Raw genomic sequence first — 21712 nt, forward strand, 5'->3', positions numbered from 1 at the left:
ATTTCATTCTATAACTGACTGTAAAACTGACAGGCAGGAGAAGGTTATGATCCTACATGAGTTGGTAGGCTGCTGTGTACAATGAAAATAGTTGCAATCCTCAAAGTATTCCAGTATCTTAAGAAAGTGTTGTCATGATTTTTGTAGCGAGAAATGGTACTCTGCAAAGCTTTAAGAGCCAGTGAACGTATGCACCAGGTTGATGTAGCCTATTGAGATTACTGAAAACAGTGAAGAAGGTTCTTCACTAAAGGTTATTAAAGAAAAAACACTGCTGTGCAATTAAAGGGAATGCCCTTGTATGGATAGTAACTGTCTGAAAGATAGAAAACAGATGGTAGAAATAAGCAGGCAGGTTTCAAAATTAAAGGAAATCACATGTCATTCTTTGTGATGAGGCTTTAGCTGTTTCTGCTGAAGTGATTGGAAAAGGGATACAGGAGTGAGACGACAAAGTTTGCTGCCAACACTGTGTTATTCAGAGTAGTAAAGGTGAGAGGTTGACAGCAAGGAGTTGCAGTACTTCATGTTGCTGTAAACAACCATGTGGAATTCCGCGTGGACAAATGCAAAGCGATATTGTGCATGTGTGTTTGGAATAATCCTAACTTTACCTGTACAACTATGGGCTTCAAGTTAGCTTTCTACACTCAAGCACAGGAAGAAAATATCAGCTCAGTAACAGTCAAGAAAGAAAAAGAAAAAAATCAAAGGCTAGGAATTACTGGGAAAAGAAAGAAGAACAGAATATCATTATGTAGCTGTATGAGTTATGTTCTTTTAGCATCTTACATACTGTATATGGTTTGGACTCTATTTCAAAAACAGAGGTACAGGAAAGGATGCTTCAGAAGGCTGAGCAAAGGTGATGGAACCGGTACATGAGGAATGGTGGAATAGACCAAAAATTTCTAGTCTGCGAAAGAGAAGGAAAGATGAAGGGATTGAAGAAAGTGAATAGGAAGTGATTGTTCATACTCTCATTCAATGAGGTAACCGAACAGCTTTGAATAAAGCTAGCAGGTGTCAGGTTTAAAATAGACATGCTATCTAGCACGCACTTGCATTTTGGAATTCTTTTGCCGCAGGACTTTGTGATTACCAAAAAAACTTACAGTTGCAAAAAGCTTTGGGCAGATAAGTGAAGACAAATGCATTAACAGCTATTAAATGGGCATATTCTACAGCTTGTGTAAGGACATCTCTGAGCACGAAATCGTTGAAAGATGGAAGAATATTCTGGGGAGGTACTGGTATATGCTTGCACTCTTAGTCATCTGCTGTTGGTCATTCCTGTGGCAGGATAGTTATCCTGATGGACCTCTCTGTGGTTTGCTCGTGCTGTGTTGCTTCTCAGGCTGGAACTCTGAGTCACAGTTTTGACAGTGGATTGAGTCTGTAACTAGGAAGTCACAGCTTCTGGCTGATGGAAGAGGCAAATCTTGACGGAGCAGCCAACATATTCCACTTTCCATGATGATCCTGCACTGGCTTCTTTCTCTTTTTTTTGCCATAGATTGCTTGGATATTTTTGGAAAAATTACTTAAACCTCTTTACAGCTAAACTATCTACTCTTTGTAATATAGTAAAAACTGAATTGCTTGAAGTTGCTTTATTCATCTGTAATCATGAAGTGTTTGGAAGTCTTTGTGTCTGAGCCATTATTTGTGTGTGGTTTAATACCTAACGCTGGCACGATTTCATAGCTTTAATCATCCTGAGTACTTCAAAAATAATCGCGTATTGTATTTACTCTATCAACAGATATAATACCATGAGATATTACCCTCCCTAAATACTGAGGTATCCAGGTTAGACTAATTGTTGACTAGACAATAATTAGTCTAGTCATACAACAAAATTTGCATTCTTTCAGTGATTGTCTAATTCAAGAAGTTTGGGGAGTGCAATATAAAGAATGCCTTTCATTTCAGCTGCAGAGGAGATCCAGCATTTGCAGGGCAATGAGATATTTGTGATGTTAACAATCTAATTGATTTTTATTGATAATGACAGATGGTTCTTAGATAATGTGCTCTGAGTCATCTGTAATATGTTCAGAATAAGTCTTCTGGAAGGTTGTACATCTGTCTTGAGATCTTTTGCTAAAATATTTAAATCAAGGTCATTGTTTATATTTGATTTTAAATAGCTTTTAGCTGGTAGTGTGCATTTCTGTACATTTAGAGATCAAACTGTTCGTAACTTCAAAAGCTACAAATGGAAAAGTATAATAGGTAGCAGGTGTTAGGAAAGGCAATTATACATTAGCTGTTTTACTCAATTTCCAAAACTGTCTAAAACTATCCGTTGGAAATACTTTGTAGCCTAGACTTATCTCTGAAGCATGATGAATTTTTAAATCTATAGGGGGATATGCATTTTTTTGCTAATGAATTGCATATTTAAACCTATTTGGTTTCATTTAAAAGAGCTGAAGAAAATTGTATTGGGGAAAAAAAAAAGGTTGGACAGAAAAATCTCAAGAAAAAGTACAGATTCTTATATACTTCCAGATATTTTTTCTGCAATTCCTCAAAAACATTTTCAATTTCCAATATTGCAGATTTTTAGGATGTTTTGCTTTTAATTTTTTTTTAAGCCGCTTATCTTGACTTTTTGGCTATGGAAGAATTTTCTTTATTATGTGATAATAGAATGAATTCTTGGGCTTAAAATCAGAATCTTAGGTTATTATCAGAAAAAAGAATACTCTGGTGATCTAATTTGACTACCTATGTAATACTGTTTTGTGAGTCAATGTAAGAGAGAGCAAAGTAAACAATTTTGCCAACAGCTACTGCAAATTGACTTTGAAAGTTAAAATGCTGCTTTCAGACAGATTTCTTTAATCCTACCCCCTTTTCCCCCTTTTCAAGAGCTTATATAATATTGGAGGAGTGAGGAGAAGAAAGGAGGATTAGTATTTATTAATACCAAACCAAGTTCCTTTCAATTCCCTCTTTCTTGCTAATGTCATGTAATTAAAGAAATGTAAACCTTTATTGTATTCAGGTAGGATAACAAATAATCCAATACATAAAATATCCTGATGAACAATTATTATTTTAAATGAAATTTTCCTACCTGCGGACTATTCAGTCTTCCTGCTTCTTCATCTGCAAAAATAGTCTTCCTCTTTCTTAATCTATCCTCAGCAGTATTTCTGTACTTTTCTTTATCTGTTCAGCAATTTCAATCCAGCTTTATTTGCCTCCATCCTGTAACCACAATTTTTCTTCTTCCCTGCTTTCCTATTTGATTGCAAGTGCTCAGACTGGTGCTATGCTCTTCAGTTACCCATTCTTTGAAGTAGGTCTAAACACAAAACATAGTTCACCAGGTAAGGATGAACTGAGCTGGTTCTTACTGTGCCAGAAAGTCTTCACCAGTGACAGCACATACTTCAGAGTGGCCTTCTGGAAAATGTGTTGGTGTTTTCTTGTACAGACTGTTGACTTAGTCTTAAACACAGTCTATTTTCCTTGGACCTTGCTACCCTGTTTGCCTTCCAAATTTGAAGAAAGGTTGTCACTTTTATGAGATTATGTTGTGTATTCCAAAATAATAGGAACTTTTCATGTGTGATTAAAGGCTTCTACTTGAAAGGACATTTTTAAAATTCATGTTAAAAGTGAGAAATTGGTTGCAGCTCAATGCTGAGAAAAATAGACCACAAGTACTGTTTCTATACTTAATTTTAAAATTTTTAAAATATTTTTTCTTATTTTAGAGATGAAAATGTTATATTATCAAAGGCTGAATTTTAAAAAATACTGCATGTTCTGTAAATTTATTTACACAATAAAGTAGGAAGAGGGTTGTTTTCGTAGAATTGGCTTTCTTCATTTTTTAGAGTTGTGGTTGATTATTTACATATTGCCACAATAGTATCTGATATGATAAGTGGTAGCAGAACTTTGCTTACAAGTATGTCTTCTTGAGATACCATTTTATGCTTTTATATATGTTAACTTTCCATCCCAAGAGAAATGCCAACACTAAAATAAAAGATTTTTATGGATTTTTCAGGGGGATGGTAGTCAATACATGATTCTGTAAAACTCTAACTTTAATATTGTAAATTGGACTCTACTTTGTTTTTTCTGATTAAGACAAACTCGAGAGAGAAGTCTAGTTAAAATTACCGTATGTTTTGTCTGTCCTGGGATTTTACAATGTTATTCAAGTCATGTTATTCAAGAACAGTGTTTTCCTAGAGTAGGAAAAATATCACAGGATCTTATAATCAGAATCTTCCTTTTCCGGTTCCAAAATTAACTGATTCCTATTTTCAGTCCCAACTACACTTTTAAACTTAAAAACTTCCCTGCAAAAAATTGGTATTACCTCTTTTCTTGACTCTTGCCTATTTGGTAGACAGGATGATCCCCTTGTAGTACACTACGCACTTCTATCAGTCAAAGGTAGAGGAGAAGGAAAAGTAGGAGGAGGAGAATATTTTTCCTTCTCCACTTGTGATAGCATAAGGTTACTTTATTGCACTGTTACAAATATTAATATTTTAAATACCATGCTCTTCTAGGTTAAATAGCAATAAAATAGACATTTTGTCAAGTTATGTTTTACATAAGAAGTTGTTTCAGTTCACTTGAGCAGAACACTGTATTTTTCTAAAGAGTAAATGGCAGTTTTGAAATGACCAGTAGAGATTATGAAAAAAAATTTGCTATACTGTTAAAGCGCTACAGTTAGATCTTATAAATTATTTAGATATCGGCATTTAACTATCCCTACATTTGTCAGATTATGTAGCTTAATTTTATAATTATTATTTTTAAATGTTATTTTAATGAAATTTTACGTAGCATTAGTTCACAGTCATCACATTGCTAATTAAATATCATAATTATTTTTTCAGTTCTCAGTGGTATAGAAAATAAAATGTAAGATTAATTTGGTAATATAAGAAAACTTAGTGAAGTCTCTTAAAAGTAGGATCACAAATTTTTCTAAACACTTAGGTGTAGTTATAAAATCTTAATTTCTAGGGGGAGTTTTACAAAGTGGCTGAATCTGCTGACTTGAACTATGTCCTGGTTTCGGCTGAACAGAAAGCTGCAAATCTGAATACAAATCTGAGTTGTAAATGTTTTGTGTTACAAGGAGTAGATTTTTTTCCTTTAGTAAAAACCTCTAATTCAATCAAATACAGAACAAGTTGTATATTTTTTAAAATGTTTAATAATTTCCTATAGCAGAATTTATAATGAAAAAGCTACTAGTATAAAATGAAACTGTGTATGCTTCATCTCCATTAAGAGTTTGCTCTTAATCCATACATTCGTGCCACAATATTGAGCTAGACAGTACAGTATTTTATGCCAGATATAAGCTAATGGATAACATCAGAAATGGAAGAAACAAAGCTGCAAAGAATGAATTTAAATATGAGAAATGCATACCTCACCTTAATTCCCATTACGGATAATACCTATGAATAGGTTTGGCATAGATGAAATGCATACATGTTTGTGATATGAAGAGAGAAGGATTTAGCTGACATTTGTAGTTAGTAGTGAATGCCATAAAAATACACTTGGGGTGTATGGTGATCAAAATTATTATTTGTGTATTGAAATGACAATTTAATTTTTTTTTTCTAGTCTGAACCAGAGGGTTTTTCTCACTTCCACTTGTACGTCTGTGCTGCCTTCCTTGTCAGGTGGAGGAAAGAGATCCTGGAAGAGAAAGATTTTCAAGTAAGTGAAGGGGATATTTTTCAAGCACAGGGTGGTATTTATTAAATTTAGCTTCTTAGCATTACTTGGGGATGAATTTATGACAAAATAGTAGCAGTTGCAGCAAGACTGACAGTGTCTGACTGTTTGTTAGAGTTGCTCCAAAACTGTTAGACCTGAAGTGATGGACTATAAGCAATAGGAGATGTATTTTCTTTGTCCACTCTGGAAAAAAAATGCTGTTTTAACTGAGACAGACTTTGAGAAGATGATTTCTGGAGATGCTGTTACAAGTAAAGCCTTGGTATTTCACAAAGAGATTTTCTGAAAAGGAAAGTGGATTTTTTTTTTAATCTTAAATGCATCACTGGAGTTACCGATATATACTTTCTCAGCTGTATTATGTAACAGCACACTCTAACAAGGTGATGTTCATTCTTTCAAAAAAGCTAGGCAAGCAGCCTTTTAAAATAAGGAGCCTGTTTTTCAGTGGGAAGTAAAAGGACTGTAAGAGTATTTACTGCAGGTCTCTACATTTCAAAACCTTACATTTTTCCAGCAAAGAACGTATCAGGGAGTTGTTTGGAATGGGATTTGAATATGGTAAATAGGAGAATCATTTGCATACCCCTGTAGAAGTTCAGGTGACAGTTCACTTCCATAGAAATATTTTATATTGAATTTTACCCTATGATACACATGCAATGCTTGAAAGGCGTTAAGTCCTGTTTACAGGCTGACTGTAAACAAATCATGCTGCAAAGCCCACACCATTGCCTGCCCCGGGGAAATGGCCCGTTACCAGCTTATTTTCTCTGCAGCTGACTGAACTCTGTTGCCCTGTACAAATGAACCATTGTGTAAGTTTGTGTATTGCTTCAATCTATTTTATCTTTCTTCATAAAACGATTTATTCGGAGCACTTTAACTGTCGTTGCCTATTTTTGCAATAAATAAATGCCTAAGGGCACAACATAACAACTTTAATTTATGCTACCTGCTAACACTGTCAGATTGTCTCAATTTACGGTATTTTGTCAAAAACATCTTTAATGTTGGCAGCGATGCCTCTCAACTACAATTGTTCACTGTTAATCCTCCCTATTAAATTTTTCCTGTTGAATTCCTGCACCAAAGTTCATGATTTCCCCCTCTCTACCGAATCTATTACAACTATGTTTAAAGTAAATAATAATCCCAAGGTATAGTACTATGATTTGTTTTGTTCTCCTTACATATATTCAGATTTGTTTACTTATTTAATAATTAAGGTATTTCTTTATGGTTTAATTTCTTTATAAGCTATGTAAACTAGACTATAAAGTACATAAATCAGGAACACACTGGAACACACTTATCAGACTGCTTTAGCTTGCTTGCAACATAGAAATGCGATTAGTAATTTTGAGGATCTGTAAACTAGTGCTAGTTTTATCACTATCATATGTTATCACTAAAAGGCTTGGCCTTCTTTATTGTGTAACATGACCTTTTAAAATGACTAAACTAAAGTGTTATCAATTCTCCAAACGATACTTCTCTCTCACAGGCAAGAATAAAAACTATTATTCTTCCGCTTTGTTAATAATAGCTGTAGACCATTGCCTAGTCTTCAAAGTAGTAGCTCAAGTAATAGGCATTTAAACTTGAAAAACTGGGAAGTTCAGTATGTGCTGTTGGAGTACTCTGATTGCATTGAATTCACATTATTGAGAAGTCATAGTTATAGTGCATTTTGTACTGAAATTTTGTGTTCTGTAGACTACATCAAGAAACATCGAAACATGCATCCAGTCATTTCTCTTGCAAATAGTGTGCGTTGAATTTGTTTTCCTGCAGGCAAGTCTCTCCTAATTGTCAGTCGGAGGGTCTGGTTCTTTAGTACTAACTGTAAAAACTCCAGCTTTTCTTTTACATGTCTGTTTGACCTCTTTCAGTAGAATTAAAAGCCTCACAGGAATTTTAAGGCAGAATAATTTCCCCAGAACATCAGATGTGGTGATATGCCAGCTGAGACACTGAGCAGGTTTTGAAAGGCCAATTTTAAAGGAGTTGGTTTTGCAATACTTTTTTCGTATTATTGGAAGAAGTATATTATCAGTAATGTTACTGACTGGACAATGATAGGAAATAATCTTTGCCCTTAAGATATTTATTTCCATTCTTTTAAATATGTCTTGTTACAACCTAAGCAATGAGTGAAAGTATGTGGTGTTTACTCTTCCTTATATGAACAGATATTAATTAATAGACTTATATACTAAATGTTCAGCTGTGCATGATAGTAGTTCCTTATTACAGACAGCATTGTGTGTGGGTTTTGTTTTGTTTTGGGTTTTTTTTCTGTATTGTTGTGTAGCAGAGAAAGAAATTTTGCAATGAAAGGAGTTAGGCTGGCTGGACTAATACTACAGAGTGATAAAACCTGAAAACTACTTGGTACTTGGTTTACATTTGTAGAATTAAGTATTATTATATCAAAGGAAATAGATTTTGATGAGGGAAATAGAGGAAGAAGCCAGTTCAGGCCTCCACATGTTGAAATAATAATGTATATATTATATATATGTATATAAATAATCGTGTATATGTAAAGTTGTAACAGAAGTGTGTAAAACTGTGTTCATGCTAGTCCCCTATTTTTCATGTTTGAAAGAACAGAATAATTTTATTACTGCAAGATGATAATCTAGTCGTGATAGAAGTTGTGTTCATTTTAATCTGTTTGAACAAGTTATTGTTCTTACTGCCATCTATTTGAAAAGATACCATTGTAGGCCTCCTCTGAAACATGAGACTTGCAGGTTAGCATAAGTTTTGGCAATAGACAAGTGAGGAAGAAAGGTGATGCTTTGTATGTAAATCTGGAGCAATTTACAACGTTATTTATAGAATTTGTCCAATGTCTCTGCTTTATGAAAACTGGCACCTCTTGACTTTCCACAGATTATTCCATGCCACTTGTCCATGTCCTTATAAATTGTTCTTGTCCGACTATTGTAAAATACAGCACAATGGCAAACGAAGGACAACTATTTCAAACTGCAGTGTCCCAAGAGAAAACATTTGATTTTAGGAAGCTGGGGAGGGGGAAAATGTCAAACTTTTTTGTTTTGCTAGGAGTTCATAGTTGCTAGCATTTTGTGTTGCTCAATAAAGGTATCAGTAAGCTTTGATCCCATTTTGAAATTTGCTATGTAATGCAATAGGCTATGTGATGCAATGCTATGTAATGAGGGCAAAAATTATTACATGCAATTTTGAAATTTCCCAGGGTCACTTTTTCATAGCGGTGAAACTATAGTGATATGTTTTTAGATAGACATTTTAAATATTTCATGCCCATGTATAATACAAAGATTAATATTGCTGAAAAGAATGATAGTATAGTTAGAGCTTGTTATTCTCTCATGGTACTCACTTCGAGAGAGAGAGAGTCCGCTTTTCCTACTTAGGATGCTCCACAAACCCAGGTACAGAAAGCTAGTTTGGGTAACTGTAGGTCTATTCATACTTCAGATTAGCAGATTTTACTTCACATATGGGGGAACAGAGAACGCAATGGGCAGACAGTAAATGGAAGACCTTTTAATCCTGGCTCAGATTTTCCTTTGTAATCAATGTGATGTTTTATAGGATCAAACGGGTCATTCTTGGCTTATGATATTTCCATTGATGGTATAAATGTTCTGTGTTAATTCACTGGTTCCATACCAGTGTCAGATTAAAAAAAGAAAAAAAGTAGCAAGTTTAATACAGATAAAAATACAATCATTTTTTTAGTGTGATAAAGTATGACTTGCGATGTGAATGCAATGTGAATGTGAAATTAATTTCATTTCTACTATCTAAGCTTAAATAATTAGACACAATTAATGAAGACCTTTCTATTCATCAGCATATCTTAGACTTTGACTTACTGTTATTAATTTCCTAACTACAGCTATAACTCCAAAATTTTCCTGAATTCCTGAGAAGAATGGTTGATGCTGTTAAGTGATAAAATATTCAAGTGTGATTTTGAGCATGTTTAGAATTAAAATATTAATAGAAAATATGGCTGTTGAGCTTAATGGTGTCGTGTACAGGATATCTGAAAGATTTGTAAGGAAACAGGACTTCAGGGACTAGATTCAGCTGTCAAACTGAATATAAGCTAATAGTAATGTTGGTCTGATACTGGTTTAACTGTTGGATGTTAGAGATTTAGTCCAAATTTTCAGTTTAAGTAAGTTATCATTTTGTTGACATAGCTAAGCTATAAAAATATATTCAATATGTTGTGGTAAGGAATCTGTCTTGCAGATTTTTTCTTCTTCACGATTCTAAGGTACAGGCTTTTCTGTCTGTCTGACAGACATTTTCACCCATGCTGTCATCAACCCACATCTTTATTACTGCAGTGTCCTTTTCTTTGGCTTTGACAAATGCATTTTTGCTTCATTTATATTCACCCAGACTGCAAAGAAGCTGTAAAGATCATTTTTCAGTCCATCATTTTTTCTTGCTTTGCATCTCCTTTAGCTCCCTTTCCGTTATAGCACCAAGGAAAACTTAGATGCTTTCTCTTTCAAGGCCTTTAATGGACTAATACTGACACCTTACATGTCACCTCATATTCAATGTTGAGATGCTGACTGCCAGTTTATCATCCAATGATGACAGCTTCATCACGCACTTGAGCTCGCAAGAAAGTATCTGCTATCTCCCAGGTTGACCGTCTTACTTAAATGGAGCACCTAATACAGATACTCAGTTACTTTCCTCTAAATCCTTATGTAAGTTCTGTTTTTCTGCAATACCCGGAATAGAATTGACAGGTAGGCTTGAGTCTGTTAATAGCACTTACAGTCACATTGACTAGTTTCGTGTTGCTTTTTTTTACTTTTCTGTCAATTGGTTGTCTCTTGTTTTATACTCGAGCCATAAAATCTTCGGGGTAGTGACTGTTCTTTATTCTGATTTACATAATCTTTAAAATAATGATTCTTTAATAATTGTTTTATATAAATACTAGGGAGTAAGCCTTATTGACCTCGTAACCAAAATGAATGTGTGCACAATTGTCTGTCCTATTAAAGTTTAGATAAGTGCTCTTGATTTTTTTCAAATGTTTAATAATGGTGAAGTATTAAAAGCTAATGTTAGTTCAAATGTTAATGTGAACCACCATCTTTCCTACATGATATGGTCAATAAAATTTTAAGGAGATTAAGGTTATTGTTATTACTTATGTAAATGTTAGTCTTATGAAGTTGATGTCAGGTTTATTCTTAGATTAAATCTTAGGTTTTGTATAAGTTAGTTTTAAGATGGATGCCTGTTTCAGAGGATAGTGAAATATTTCACAGTGCATGCATTTGAATGAAAGTCAGATACAGGGTGACACTGAAGTGCATCTTAGCTTAGTGATGGAGTGAGCACTGTCAACACCTTTGGGGTTTTTTGCCTTTCCTCTGTCTTTAACAATTACTTAGAATCAGTGCAGGGTTAGAAGGTTCACTACTACCTACCACTCTTCCTAAATCTCAGCTCACTTGAATATTTCACTCCCTTATTTCACGTAAGAGTAGAGAAGGCCCAGGTTCATATCTTCTGATTTATAGTAAGAATACACTACTGATATTTCAAGTCTCGTTTAGCACGTGAGCTTGCCCTTTTAGTCTTTTTTCTCATATTTGTCAGCATTTTTGGGGTGCGAAGGCAATTGTTTCTACCTGTGATCTGTTTTCTGGCTATTAGATTCCAAAGTTCCTGAAGCTTTATGTTATTCCCTGAAATAGAGGAATAATACTCTATTTTTATGAGTGAACCCTTGGCATCTAAATGTTACTGGCTTGTATTACTTCAGGCCTAATGTCAAATTAAAAAAAAAAAAAAAGCAGATTATCTTTCTTGCAGAGGATTTCACACCTATATTAAATGATATTAATATTCAACATGAAAGTCTGAAATAATCAGAACAGTTTAAAAACAGAGCTATTGAAAATGCTTGTTCTTATTCCCTAGAAATGTTTTCTAGGAACCATATAGGTGATGAGCATATTGTCTCCTTATTTCATTCTTGGACTGGTCTGCCAGTTTTCTTCATTACAGTATTACAGACTTTGTATGCAATCACAAAGGAGTCTGGAGCTTGCATTTATCAGCATTTGGACTGTTACATTTATTACGGGTGTATTTTTTATTTCACTTTTCATATGAACTAACATTTATATTAAAGTAGATGCTTGTATGTGAACTAAAATCACTTGAAAGAGAACGTTTTAAACAAAGACTAATCTGATTCTATGCCCTTGTCAGAGTGTATATTTGCTACAGCTACACAAGTTAAATAATGTAACTTTCCACCCTAAAAATGGGATTAGTAGATAGTTACAGAGGCGTCTGAATAACAAGATGCTTGGAAGACAAATTCAATTCATAACTGCATGTGTAATAGGCTTTAGTTTAAAAAGTTTAATATTAATATTCCTCCCAGTGATTATCTACTATAGAAACATGTCATATATCAGAAACATGTTTTTATACCATCTATTTATGCTCAACTACAGTAGTACAGGTTTCCTTAATCTTTTGTGATTTTGTTCCTAGTTTATGATCTGAGTTTTTAAATAGTTACTTTTTCTGCATTAAAGTACAGGATTTCTGACTTCGTATGATATGAGGCATAACTAATAAACATATTTTTAATTTAGCATCTTGGTGTGTACTGTGCTGGAAACTTAGTTCCTGTTGCTACTGCAGTAAAAATACATGTTTCTCAATTAAAAAAAAAAAAAAAGTAATGTTTCTGAACAGATTAGTTTTCTGAACAGAGGAGTGTTTACCCCTCTTCTTTCTGAGCTCTACGATTAGATGGTTTTGTGGTTCTGGATCCTGCGCCCTCACACTTCCATATATGGAAACTAACAGGGTCTTTTCTGTGAATGTACCAAAACCTGTAAAGAGCTAAGGACTGTGAACGTGGAAATCCTTCTAACTTTAAAGAGCCCGACTATTAACATTGCTGTCATTTTATTCCCTACCGTGAGCACTTTTGGAAGACATTCAATATATCGTTGTGTGTTGCAAGAAACTGGAAGGTCCGCTGTCATAGACTTTGAACATCATAGCTAGCAATCTGATGAGGTTGCTCCTTAATCTCTGAGTACTGGGACGACTGGGAGTTAGCACTGTTAAATCATTTGCATTCAGAAGAGCCAACTTACAATAATAAAATTACTGACACTACTTTTGCATGCAAAGAGCTTAATCAACAAAGAATGAGGTGACTGGTAAAAGTTGTATCTAAATACAGATTTATAGGGGAAAAACATCAGGTCCTATGTTTTTGTCCATTGGTCCTGACTTCAGCTATTATAGTCTCAATTTAACTGTTCTGTTAACAAACCTACTCAACTTAGTCAAAAGCTTCTGCATCTTTTGATTATCATGACTATCTTGACTTGATCTCCACATGTGAATATATTGTAAATTAAATGCAGAGACATTTTATCGTACAGTCTTAGAAATACAAGTTTTGTCCCACAGAAATTATTGTCTCAAAATTTTAATATTAAACTAAAATATAACAGATAGACTGTACAGCATCCTTCTTTTAACTTTGAGAAACTAGTGGTGCTTGCCTTGTACCAGGAGGAGGAGTTGCCCTCTGTCTAGAAAGTTACATGAAGATTCTGATCAGTTTATGTAGTACACTAAAAATGATTTAAGAAGCATGAAAAAGGAAATAAAACTCCTAACACTACCCTTTCTTATCTCTGAAACTTCAGTGTGGCCTTCTGTGATCCTTTTTCTTCTGATGAGACACTAGGCCTATTTTTCCTCAAAAAAGCTTGGCTTTCAATGCAAAGCTGAGAATAGAAATCATAAAAAACCAAACCAAAACAAAACCACTTTTGGTTTATTTTTTATTCAGCTAGCAATGTGCATATTTTTATACTTAAATTCACCTCTTTTTCTTTCTTTTGCTTAAGTTTATAGGCCGAGAGTTCATAGTAATGACACATTACTCATGTCTGACATTTTTAAAATAATATTTGACTTACCTCCAGTGATACAGATAAATTTTGGATTATGTATCTGAATTTGAAATCTGCGCATCTGTTTGTTGTCCTCTTTTCATCTAGCTCCCCTTCCCAGAAGTCATAGTTACTTCTCAGATATTTGGAACTGTTGTACATAGTAAAATTGCAAGTTACAGTGCAATGACACTGAATTGCAAGTAGCTTGAATATATATATTTGTTGCTGAAACTCAGAAGTTACTCTGAGCTGTGAACTAGTCTAATATTATCAGATAAATCACAGGAGTCAGTGAAAACTAAGCCTTGCTCTCTCCTTTGCAAAGGAATTTTGCAAAAATAGAAGTCGTCCTTGGGTGGTAGATTTAGCTGCTTATGGAAAGAGGTAAAAGCCTAATTGCTGCAGCCATGACTTACCTTGGGAGATCTGTCTAGTTTTTAAATGACTCGTGTTCTACTCTAGAGAATATTATTTAAAAAAACCCTCATTTGTACTGAAATAGGATTGCCAAAACAGAAATTAATTTTCAAAATCTCTGCTGAAGGAGACTAGATCTATAGGGTCAGCATGCTATTTCAGTAGGAATTCTCTTCTTGGGAATACAGCATGAAAAGTAGAAAGGTGAAACCTTGATGATAAGAAACAGGACAAGAGTCTTCAGGTATTGATATTGGTATAAGTAGAATAAATATATTTTCTTAATTATTTTCATCTTTTATAAATATTTGTATTCTTTATTATGAATGTAGAGATTTAGAAACCTCTTTTAAGTGTAATTTCAAATCTCATGACTGTTACCAAGTCATTTATTACTCAGCAGTTTGGCAAATCTGAAAATTTGGGACATAATATCTTCCCCAGCACATTAGTTGAGAACATCTAAAAGGGAACAAGGTACATCACTGTAAAAGCTGTAGTGGTTGTTTCTAGAGGAAATGTGTAAGAGGTAAGAGGATAGAGAGGATTGTTTTCCGGTGATTGCCAGCCACCTTTTCTTGCAAGTAGGTGGGGAGTATGCTTGAAAAGCAAGGTCTTAAGAAATCTTATGTCACTCATCTGAGCAATTTAGAGACATATTTTGACTCCATTATTTTTCTTAATTTGCTATATTAGACTGTTACTTTGTTATTACTAGTAGGTAAGTTTAAAACTCCTTATGTCATGCTAATGCCTCTCTGAGATGATACAGAAAGAACAGTTTTCCCAGAATGATTAACATTGAATGTAATATTTTGTAGAAATGTCAGTATATCTAATATGTGAATATACAGGAAAGTAAATAATTCGTACATAAGTGAGTCTATAACACTTCTACATTTGTTTACTATTAAAAAAAAATCTTGAGAAGGGATATAGTAATTTATAATTCTGGATACTCTGTTTTTTCCTCTATGTAAATGTTCATGCCATTTGAAAAATTACATTTAGACAGAATTTTTCTTCAGTTAGTTCCAAATTAAGTTACTTTTAGAATAGTTTGCTTTTGTGATAGTCAGGGAATATGTTGCAATTGTAGATGCATCAAATTAAAAAGCTGGAATATAAGCACTGAATGTGAAATTTCGTGCTTGGATTTCATGTGCAATATACAGCAATTCATTAACTTCTACCCCTTCTTTCATGCAGAACAAAATCTTTGACAATAGATTTAGTGTAAATGACAGCTGAGGTTGGAATAACGTATATTAGTAGGACCAACTTGTAACTCTAATGTTTTTCTGTGGTCTTCAGAAAGAACAAAGCAACTGTATGACAAATTTAGCAGTCATTTGTATTTGCTAAATCAATTATATGCAACATTAGCTAATATTTGTCTTCCTTATTTTTCAAATATTAATCTTTTAAGTAACAAAAGAAAGATGTTAACCAGGTCCATAGTTCAGTACAAATATTATATGTAGATATGATTTATGTTACAGAGACCAGTTAGATTGAAAATGGGTTTCATTATGTAGTTAGGCTTAAGGGTTAATGAAATGAAGCCAATCCTGTAAGCTAGGTCTAAATTAGAAATAAAGTCACTTTAAATTACGTTTGTAGTCAGTGGAAAGACATGAGCGTGAATCAGCCACTTCTTATCTCACTCTACCCTCTGCAAATATTTATTTCACTCTATTAATTACAAAGGAACATGGCATTGGCAGAAATTAGAATTAATCTGTTAAATGCCTACATTTAGTCTGAATATTGAAGATTCCTTGAATACTTCCTTTAAGATTTGAATGTGTCTTTGCAAGCGCAAATACTGTTGCCAGTACTGACTGTTACCAGAGACATTGTCAGTCAGGAGGAGGGAGGGAGGCTCTGAAGCATCCAGGAGCAAATCCAGTGAAGACTGCTGAATAGAAAGAGATATTGAACATAATTCCACTTCTAAAACTTTCTGTGTGTGGAGAAAAACTGTGAAGCACAGTGTCTATACAATTCTTATTGCTTGAAAGATACCTTTAAATTTTGAACGTTTTCATGGGAAAGAAAAGGTATATGTTTCGTTAGCATGCATTCATTCTTTGGGGCAGAGTTACTTGGCTATGAGAGAGTCCTGAGCCCTCCCCCTTTGTGTGCAGCTCTATTTTTTTATTATTGTTATTTGAGTTTAATGAATTTAGTATTATAGCCTTGAGTACAATATGGTTTTGGTGGAAAACACATCCATGTGGTAGTAATAGGAAGATGAGTTTCAAATGTACGAACAATAAGATGCCTAGTTTCTGCTTCTGACCATGTTAATTTTAATTCTTGTTTGGTAACGAATTTTATCCCTTTACTGTAACTGAGCGAACCCTAGAGTGCATTTTTGTTTTATTTATAGTTATTCTGTAAAATCATACTAGCATTCTGCATTCTCTTGCCAATAATTGATTTAATATGTTTTATTGATTTGTTTTAAACCCTTCCATTACTACCCATTTTGTATAGTGACTAATTAGCAGAGCAACCTAAAAAAGAATATTACCAACATACCACTTGATACATGACTATCTACCATAATAGTTTGTTCAGAATCAGAATTTCTTGAAGAAGGAAATAAAAAGGATTACAAAAAACAGGACATGGAGAGTTAGCTGAATGTAGAACTTTGAGATCATTCCAGTAATAATGGCATAGTAATAATTTCTTTCTCGAACTCTGTGTACTGTAAAAACTGTAGAGTCCTAACACTTTAATCTTACAAAGCTGACTAAAGCTGTTACATATCTGCGAAGTTCTGCAGTTTACTAAAATCTTTATTTCATTATACTCCCTGAAAATTACGTATTTTGAATGTGATTGGATTGATCCCATTAACCTTAGAGTGCCATGGGTCAGCTTTTCCTATTTGCCCCAGGAATTAATTTTCAACTTTTTAATGGAAATTGCTTAGTGAAATTTGTGCTAGATGAAGTGCTTTTTTTCTCTATTGTTTTCATTAATGTTGTTGTTTTAATTGCAGGAAAATGTTTAATATGGCTTTATGTCCCTTACTTAATTGTTTTTGTTGAAAGTTGTCCTTGCAGAATGAACTGACACCCAATAAATAGGCCCAGATGTAGCAACAAAAATGAATAGCAAATGCAACTTTTGGAGTGAATGAGACTGACCTGGACTGGATGTAGTGTAATCGTCATTTTAAAGGAGGTTTCTTTATGAACAGTGTTATAGAAAGTAGTTTTCGGGTCCATATATTCTGATGGGTTCCTAAAGCATTCACGCATAAGATATTTAATGATGGATAACAACATTTTTCTGAAGTGAAGAGCAGTGCTTGGACTTTTTTTTTCCCAAGTCTGTATATCCTGACCTAGAAAGGTCAAAATGTTGCAGTGGTTAACTGATGCTGGTTTTTGTAGCATATTGTACTGTTGTTGTTGGAATAAACTGCAAAGCAGAAATGATGCAAGTGTCACTCACTGGACCTATGAAAATTAAATAAAGTGATTTCTCCAGTTACTTTATCAGTATTTAGTAGTGAGAAACTCTGTAAGTTTCTGTCTTTGTCACTACATCTAGTTTTAATCTATGCTGAATTATACTTTTCAGTAAAAGACTCAGAAGTGATTACAAAAAGTAAGATGAAATTCTGTAATAGTTATTTTACAACAGTGTAATAGACATTGCAAGTACCTTATTATCATCCAACTAATTGACATCAGAAAATAATTTTACAGTGCTGTTTCTAATATGGATTACATGTTCTATTGTTTTTGGTTTTTTTTTTAACAGAACTGTAGATGTATTGTTACAGCTGATGACACCCATATGTATTTTATGTTTCTCCATATTATCAGGATATTACACAAGGTGATAATAGATTTTTAAAAAAAACCCAAAACTAATAAAGTTTTTTACAAGATACAAAGGATCCACAGTTTTGTTATGTTCAGCTACAGACCATACAGGGTGAAATGCTTTAGCAAATCTCTAGTGGTCAGAAAAATACGTATCATTAATGCTACTAGTGTGCAAACAGCACAATGAATCCAGATTTATGAAAATGTAATATTGTCCTAGGATTCATAAATCAGTAACTTAATCAAAATCAAGTTGGTAAGAAACTTTTTCCCCAAAAAATCTTTAAGAGATAATCACACACGAAGAGGGAAAAAAAGCTATTTAGGGACAGAGGACTCTTGACAGTCTCTAACAAATCTAGTCATTGTGTCAATAAGTTTATTTAAATAACTTTTGCTAAACTTTTTAAATCACGTTTTTGGCACAATTTTGTAATTACAGTTACGTGAGAAGCTGGAATGGTTGGGTAGTTCTGATTGCATCTAAAAATCACATTGTATGTTATAATTGAAATAGAATTCTATTTCACTTATTCTACAAAAAAGAATGAGATGAAAAGTATATACATAAAATACAATGGGTATGAAGAATATAATTTATCTAATAAGCCTTTGGAAAAGGTGCAAGGATAAGGACTGATTTTTGTTCACTTATCCATAAAGTAGTTCCTTGGTAATCCTCTGGATGCCTTTAAGTGAACCAGAATAATAATTCAGTTTTGACTTCAGTTGAGTTATTTGACAAATTCAACTCATCATTTTTAGTAAATGCTACTGTTGAAGAGTTAAATTGTATAGGGAGAGAAAAAATGCATAGTCTTTTGAATATTTTGAGTAGGACCTCAGGGATCCAAAGGCACGCTACATAAATACAATCATACTTCTTTTCAAAGCATGTTCACTTGGGCACATTAAGAATCAGTAAAATAAAAGTTCAATAAATAAGCTTCAAAACCAAAAATGTTTTCAAATATGCAGGGCAATTCAAGTGTAATTTGCAGAGCATTTTCCCAAGAGGTGAAGGTTTTACTCTTTCCATTTTATAGTTGAGACCAACACTTATCATTGTTAATACTGCATAATAAGATGCTGGCAGAAAATGAGATGAAAAAGCTGAGCTGAGGTTTTTATATCCATATTCTGATATCATCCCTGTTTTTAAAAAGTGCCGTTTCATTCTGGATGTGCTGCTGTTAGCTGATCTTAAGTGGGTATCAAAACCAGATAAGACTTTCTAGGAACAGAAAATGAAATTACAACCAGAAATTTTAGGACTGGCAAAACTTCACAGATATTGAATCTCCCTTCATTTCAAAAAAAACCAAACCAAACCAAACCAAAACACCACGAAAACCAAAAACCAACCAAAAACATCCAAAGCAGAAAAGGCTGCCTATGCTGTTTGGAAAAAACAACTGTGCTTTTTAATGTATTCATCTATATACCTTCCAACGATGGTTTGTGCATTGAAACAGCACATAATGTGTAACTTCCCATGATGTTTGAATTATCACCTTTTAAAAGAACAGTACGCTTTTCAGAACTGGAGGGGATTTTTGATTCTTGCAAATTCCATTGCGTGTTCTTACCAGACCAGATTTCATTTTTGCTATGTTACAATTGTGCTACATCTTGAATGGTTTCATCAAATTATTTCTTTTCTCAGAGTAAACATTGAGTTTGTCTTAATTGCAGAATTATCATATTTTGTCTTTAGTAAAGTTGCCTGTCTTAACAATTTGAGCCTTAGGATAAAAATATCTACATAATAGAGGACATTTGCTATAGGAAAGCAATGCCAGACTGTCAGTGTGTCAACAAATTATACTGAAACTAATTCAGCTAAAAGTGATGTGATGAATACAAATGGAATTGAGAAAGTTGACCAAGAGAAAATTACTAATGCTGGCAACATGAAATTGGAAGGTGTTTTAACAGTTATTTTGTAATGTCCATTTCTACAGACTTAATGGGGAGAGAATTAGACACAGAATAAATATAGATGTAACTTAAGGAAAAATGACATGATCTAAAAATATATTAACTAATTGAATGGATATCACAAATTTAAACAGATGGGAAGATATCCTGGTTTATTTCACAGCAACTAAAGTCTAGATATTCAGCAAAAGAAATTCAGCAGCCAAAACTATACTCTCTAATGAAATGACTAACAGAATTTATTTGAAGATTTGATCAAAATTAGAAATTCAAATACAAAGTTTTTGATAGGAAATTTCTTAAGGTGATCAATGCACAGTATTGTTTAGTAGTTGGAAAAAGGAGCAACTGCGAAGTGAGGTCTGAGGTCTTATTTCTTATTCTAATTCATGATATTTTTGTGTGCAAAACTCTAAGTTTTAGTTCTGTTTTGAAGGGTGACCACGTATCAATGACTTTTTTTATTCAGATGATTGTTTATAGTCAATGATTATTTTCACAGAAGAAGATAAAAAGTTCATCTCTCTAACTCAAAATATCTAGGAACTCAGTTGAATTCTGTGCTTTCTCATTACTGACATCCTTACTTTATTAAAAAAACTACTAAAGAGGATAAGGGATTCCAAAGATATTAGTAGGATTGTACACTGAACACAGTGTGTCTTCCGTCTCTTAATTAGCTTGTATCTGTGAAACCTGAAGTACAAGAACAAATTTTAAAAATCAGTCCCACAGTGTTGGGGCTTGCTTTCATTGTGTATTTTTTAATCTACAGTTGGTTACTAATTCACTCATGTTGTGAATTTAGAAGAGTTTCCTTCCAGCTAACTGCCCAATCCTTTAACTAAAATGATAAAATTTAGTGCAAAAATAAGATTTACATTACTTGCATGATTTTCACACATATCTTCCTAAAGGATGCATGTCTCAGTTTGTTTAACATAAAAGCAGTGGCACTATGATAAACCATTCCAGATTACTGCTGTATATTGGTAATATTTCTGGAAGCTTATACTAAATTTTATAGTAACTTTTCATACTGTGCAGTAAGAGCATTTTTACCCTGGATGCAGGGAGGGGCAGAGGAGAAGGGAGAGTGTAATTGTCAAAATCATGGAAAGAGTAGCTGCAGTTAGAAGACCAGCTAAAAGTGGCCTTCGCTATGTGTCTAAACTGCGGATGGGTCACGTTTGTAGCTGATGCTCTGATGTGTTTTCTTTCTTGGCCCGTTCACTCTGAATTAAAAGCATAATCATATACTCAAGGATTTTGATGCTTTGCTAGAAGTCAAATTGGGTCCTATATTAAGATGTACCAGTTTTAAAATATTTTATAGTTTTAACAGGTTTTTTTAGTCTTTCAAGTTATGTGATATATCATCTATATCTTACATAGATGACAACTACAGCTGTATTTTCTTTAGAAATGTTCTGATCCACCCATTTGACATCAGATCAGGTATTAAAATCTAGAGGCTTTAAAGTGTTGCCTTTTCAGATAAAAATCTTGTCAGTAGTCCAGAGGCTGAAATTATAGAAGGGAACGATTAATTACCTTTTCCTGCTGTTCAGATTCCTAGCAATCTTTTTCAAATAATTTGATTATATGAGTTGGTAAATAGAGTTGCTGAAGATGCACCATAAGAAGCACTAGAAAAATCCAAACTACAGAATTCCTGAAGATATAAAGAAAACAACTAAAGATAGACTCTTAGGATAAAAGAAGAGTAAGAACTCTGTTATAGTCTCAGCTTAACTGCTGTCGTCATGT

The 21712-nt window shown here is 33.6% G+C and overlaps 1 protein-coding gene across 6 annotated transcripts in view; it reads left to right on the top strand.

The window, feature by feature from the left end:
• The window catches only part of TBC1D22A (TBC1 domain family member 22A), a 184999-nt gene that overhangs the window by 140587 nt on the left and 22700 nt on the right, over positions 1–21712 (top strand). For 4 of the 6 annotated variants that reach the window (XM_075146097.1, XM_075146086.1, XM_075146114.1 and 1 more), the window contains one exon: positions 5629–5724. In XM_075146097.1, coding sequence (XP_075002198.1) covers positions 5629–5724 — 96 coding nt within the window. Of the gene's footprint in view, positions 1–5628; positions 5725–17215; positions 17347–21712 lie in introns of those variants that run through there. The other 2 variants (XM_075146123.1, XR_012673024.1) reach the window with 2 other exon arrangements.

Source organism: Calonectris borealis, chromosome 1 (genome assembly GCF_964195595.1).
Source record: "Calonectris borealis chromosome 1, bCalBor7.hap1.2, whole genome shotgun sequence".
Taxonomy (NCBI): Eukaryota; Metazoa; Chordata; class Aves; order Procellariiformes; family Procellariidae; genus Calonectris; species Calonectris borealis.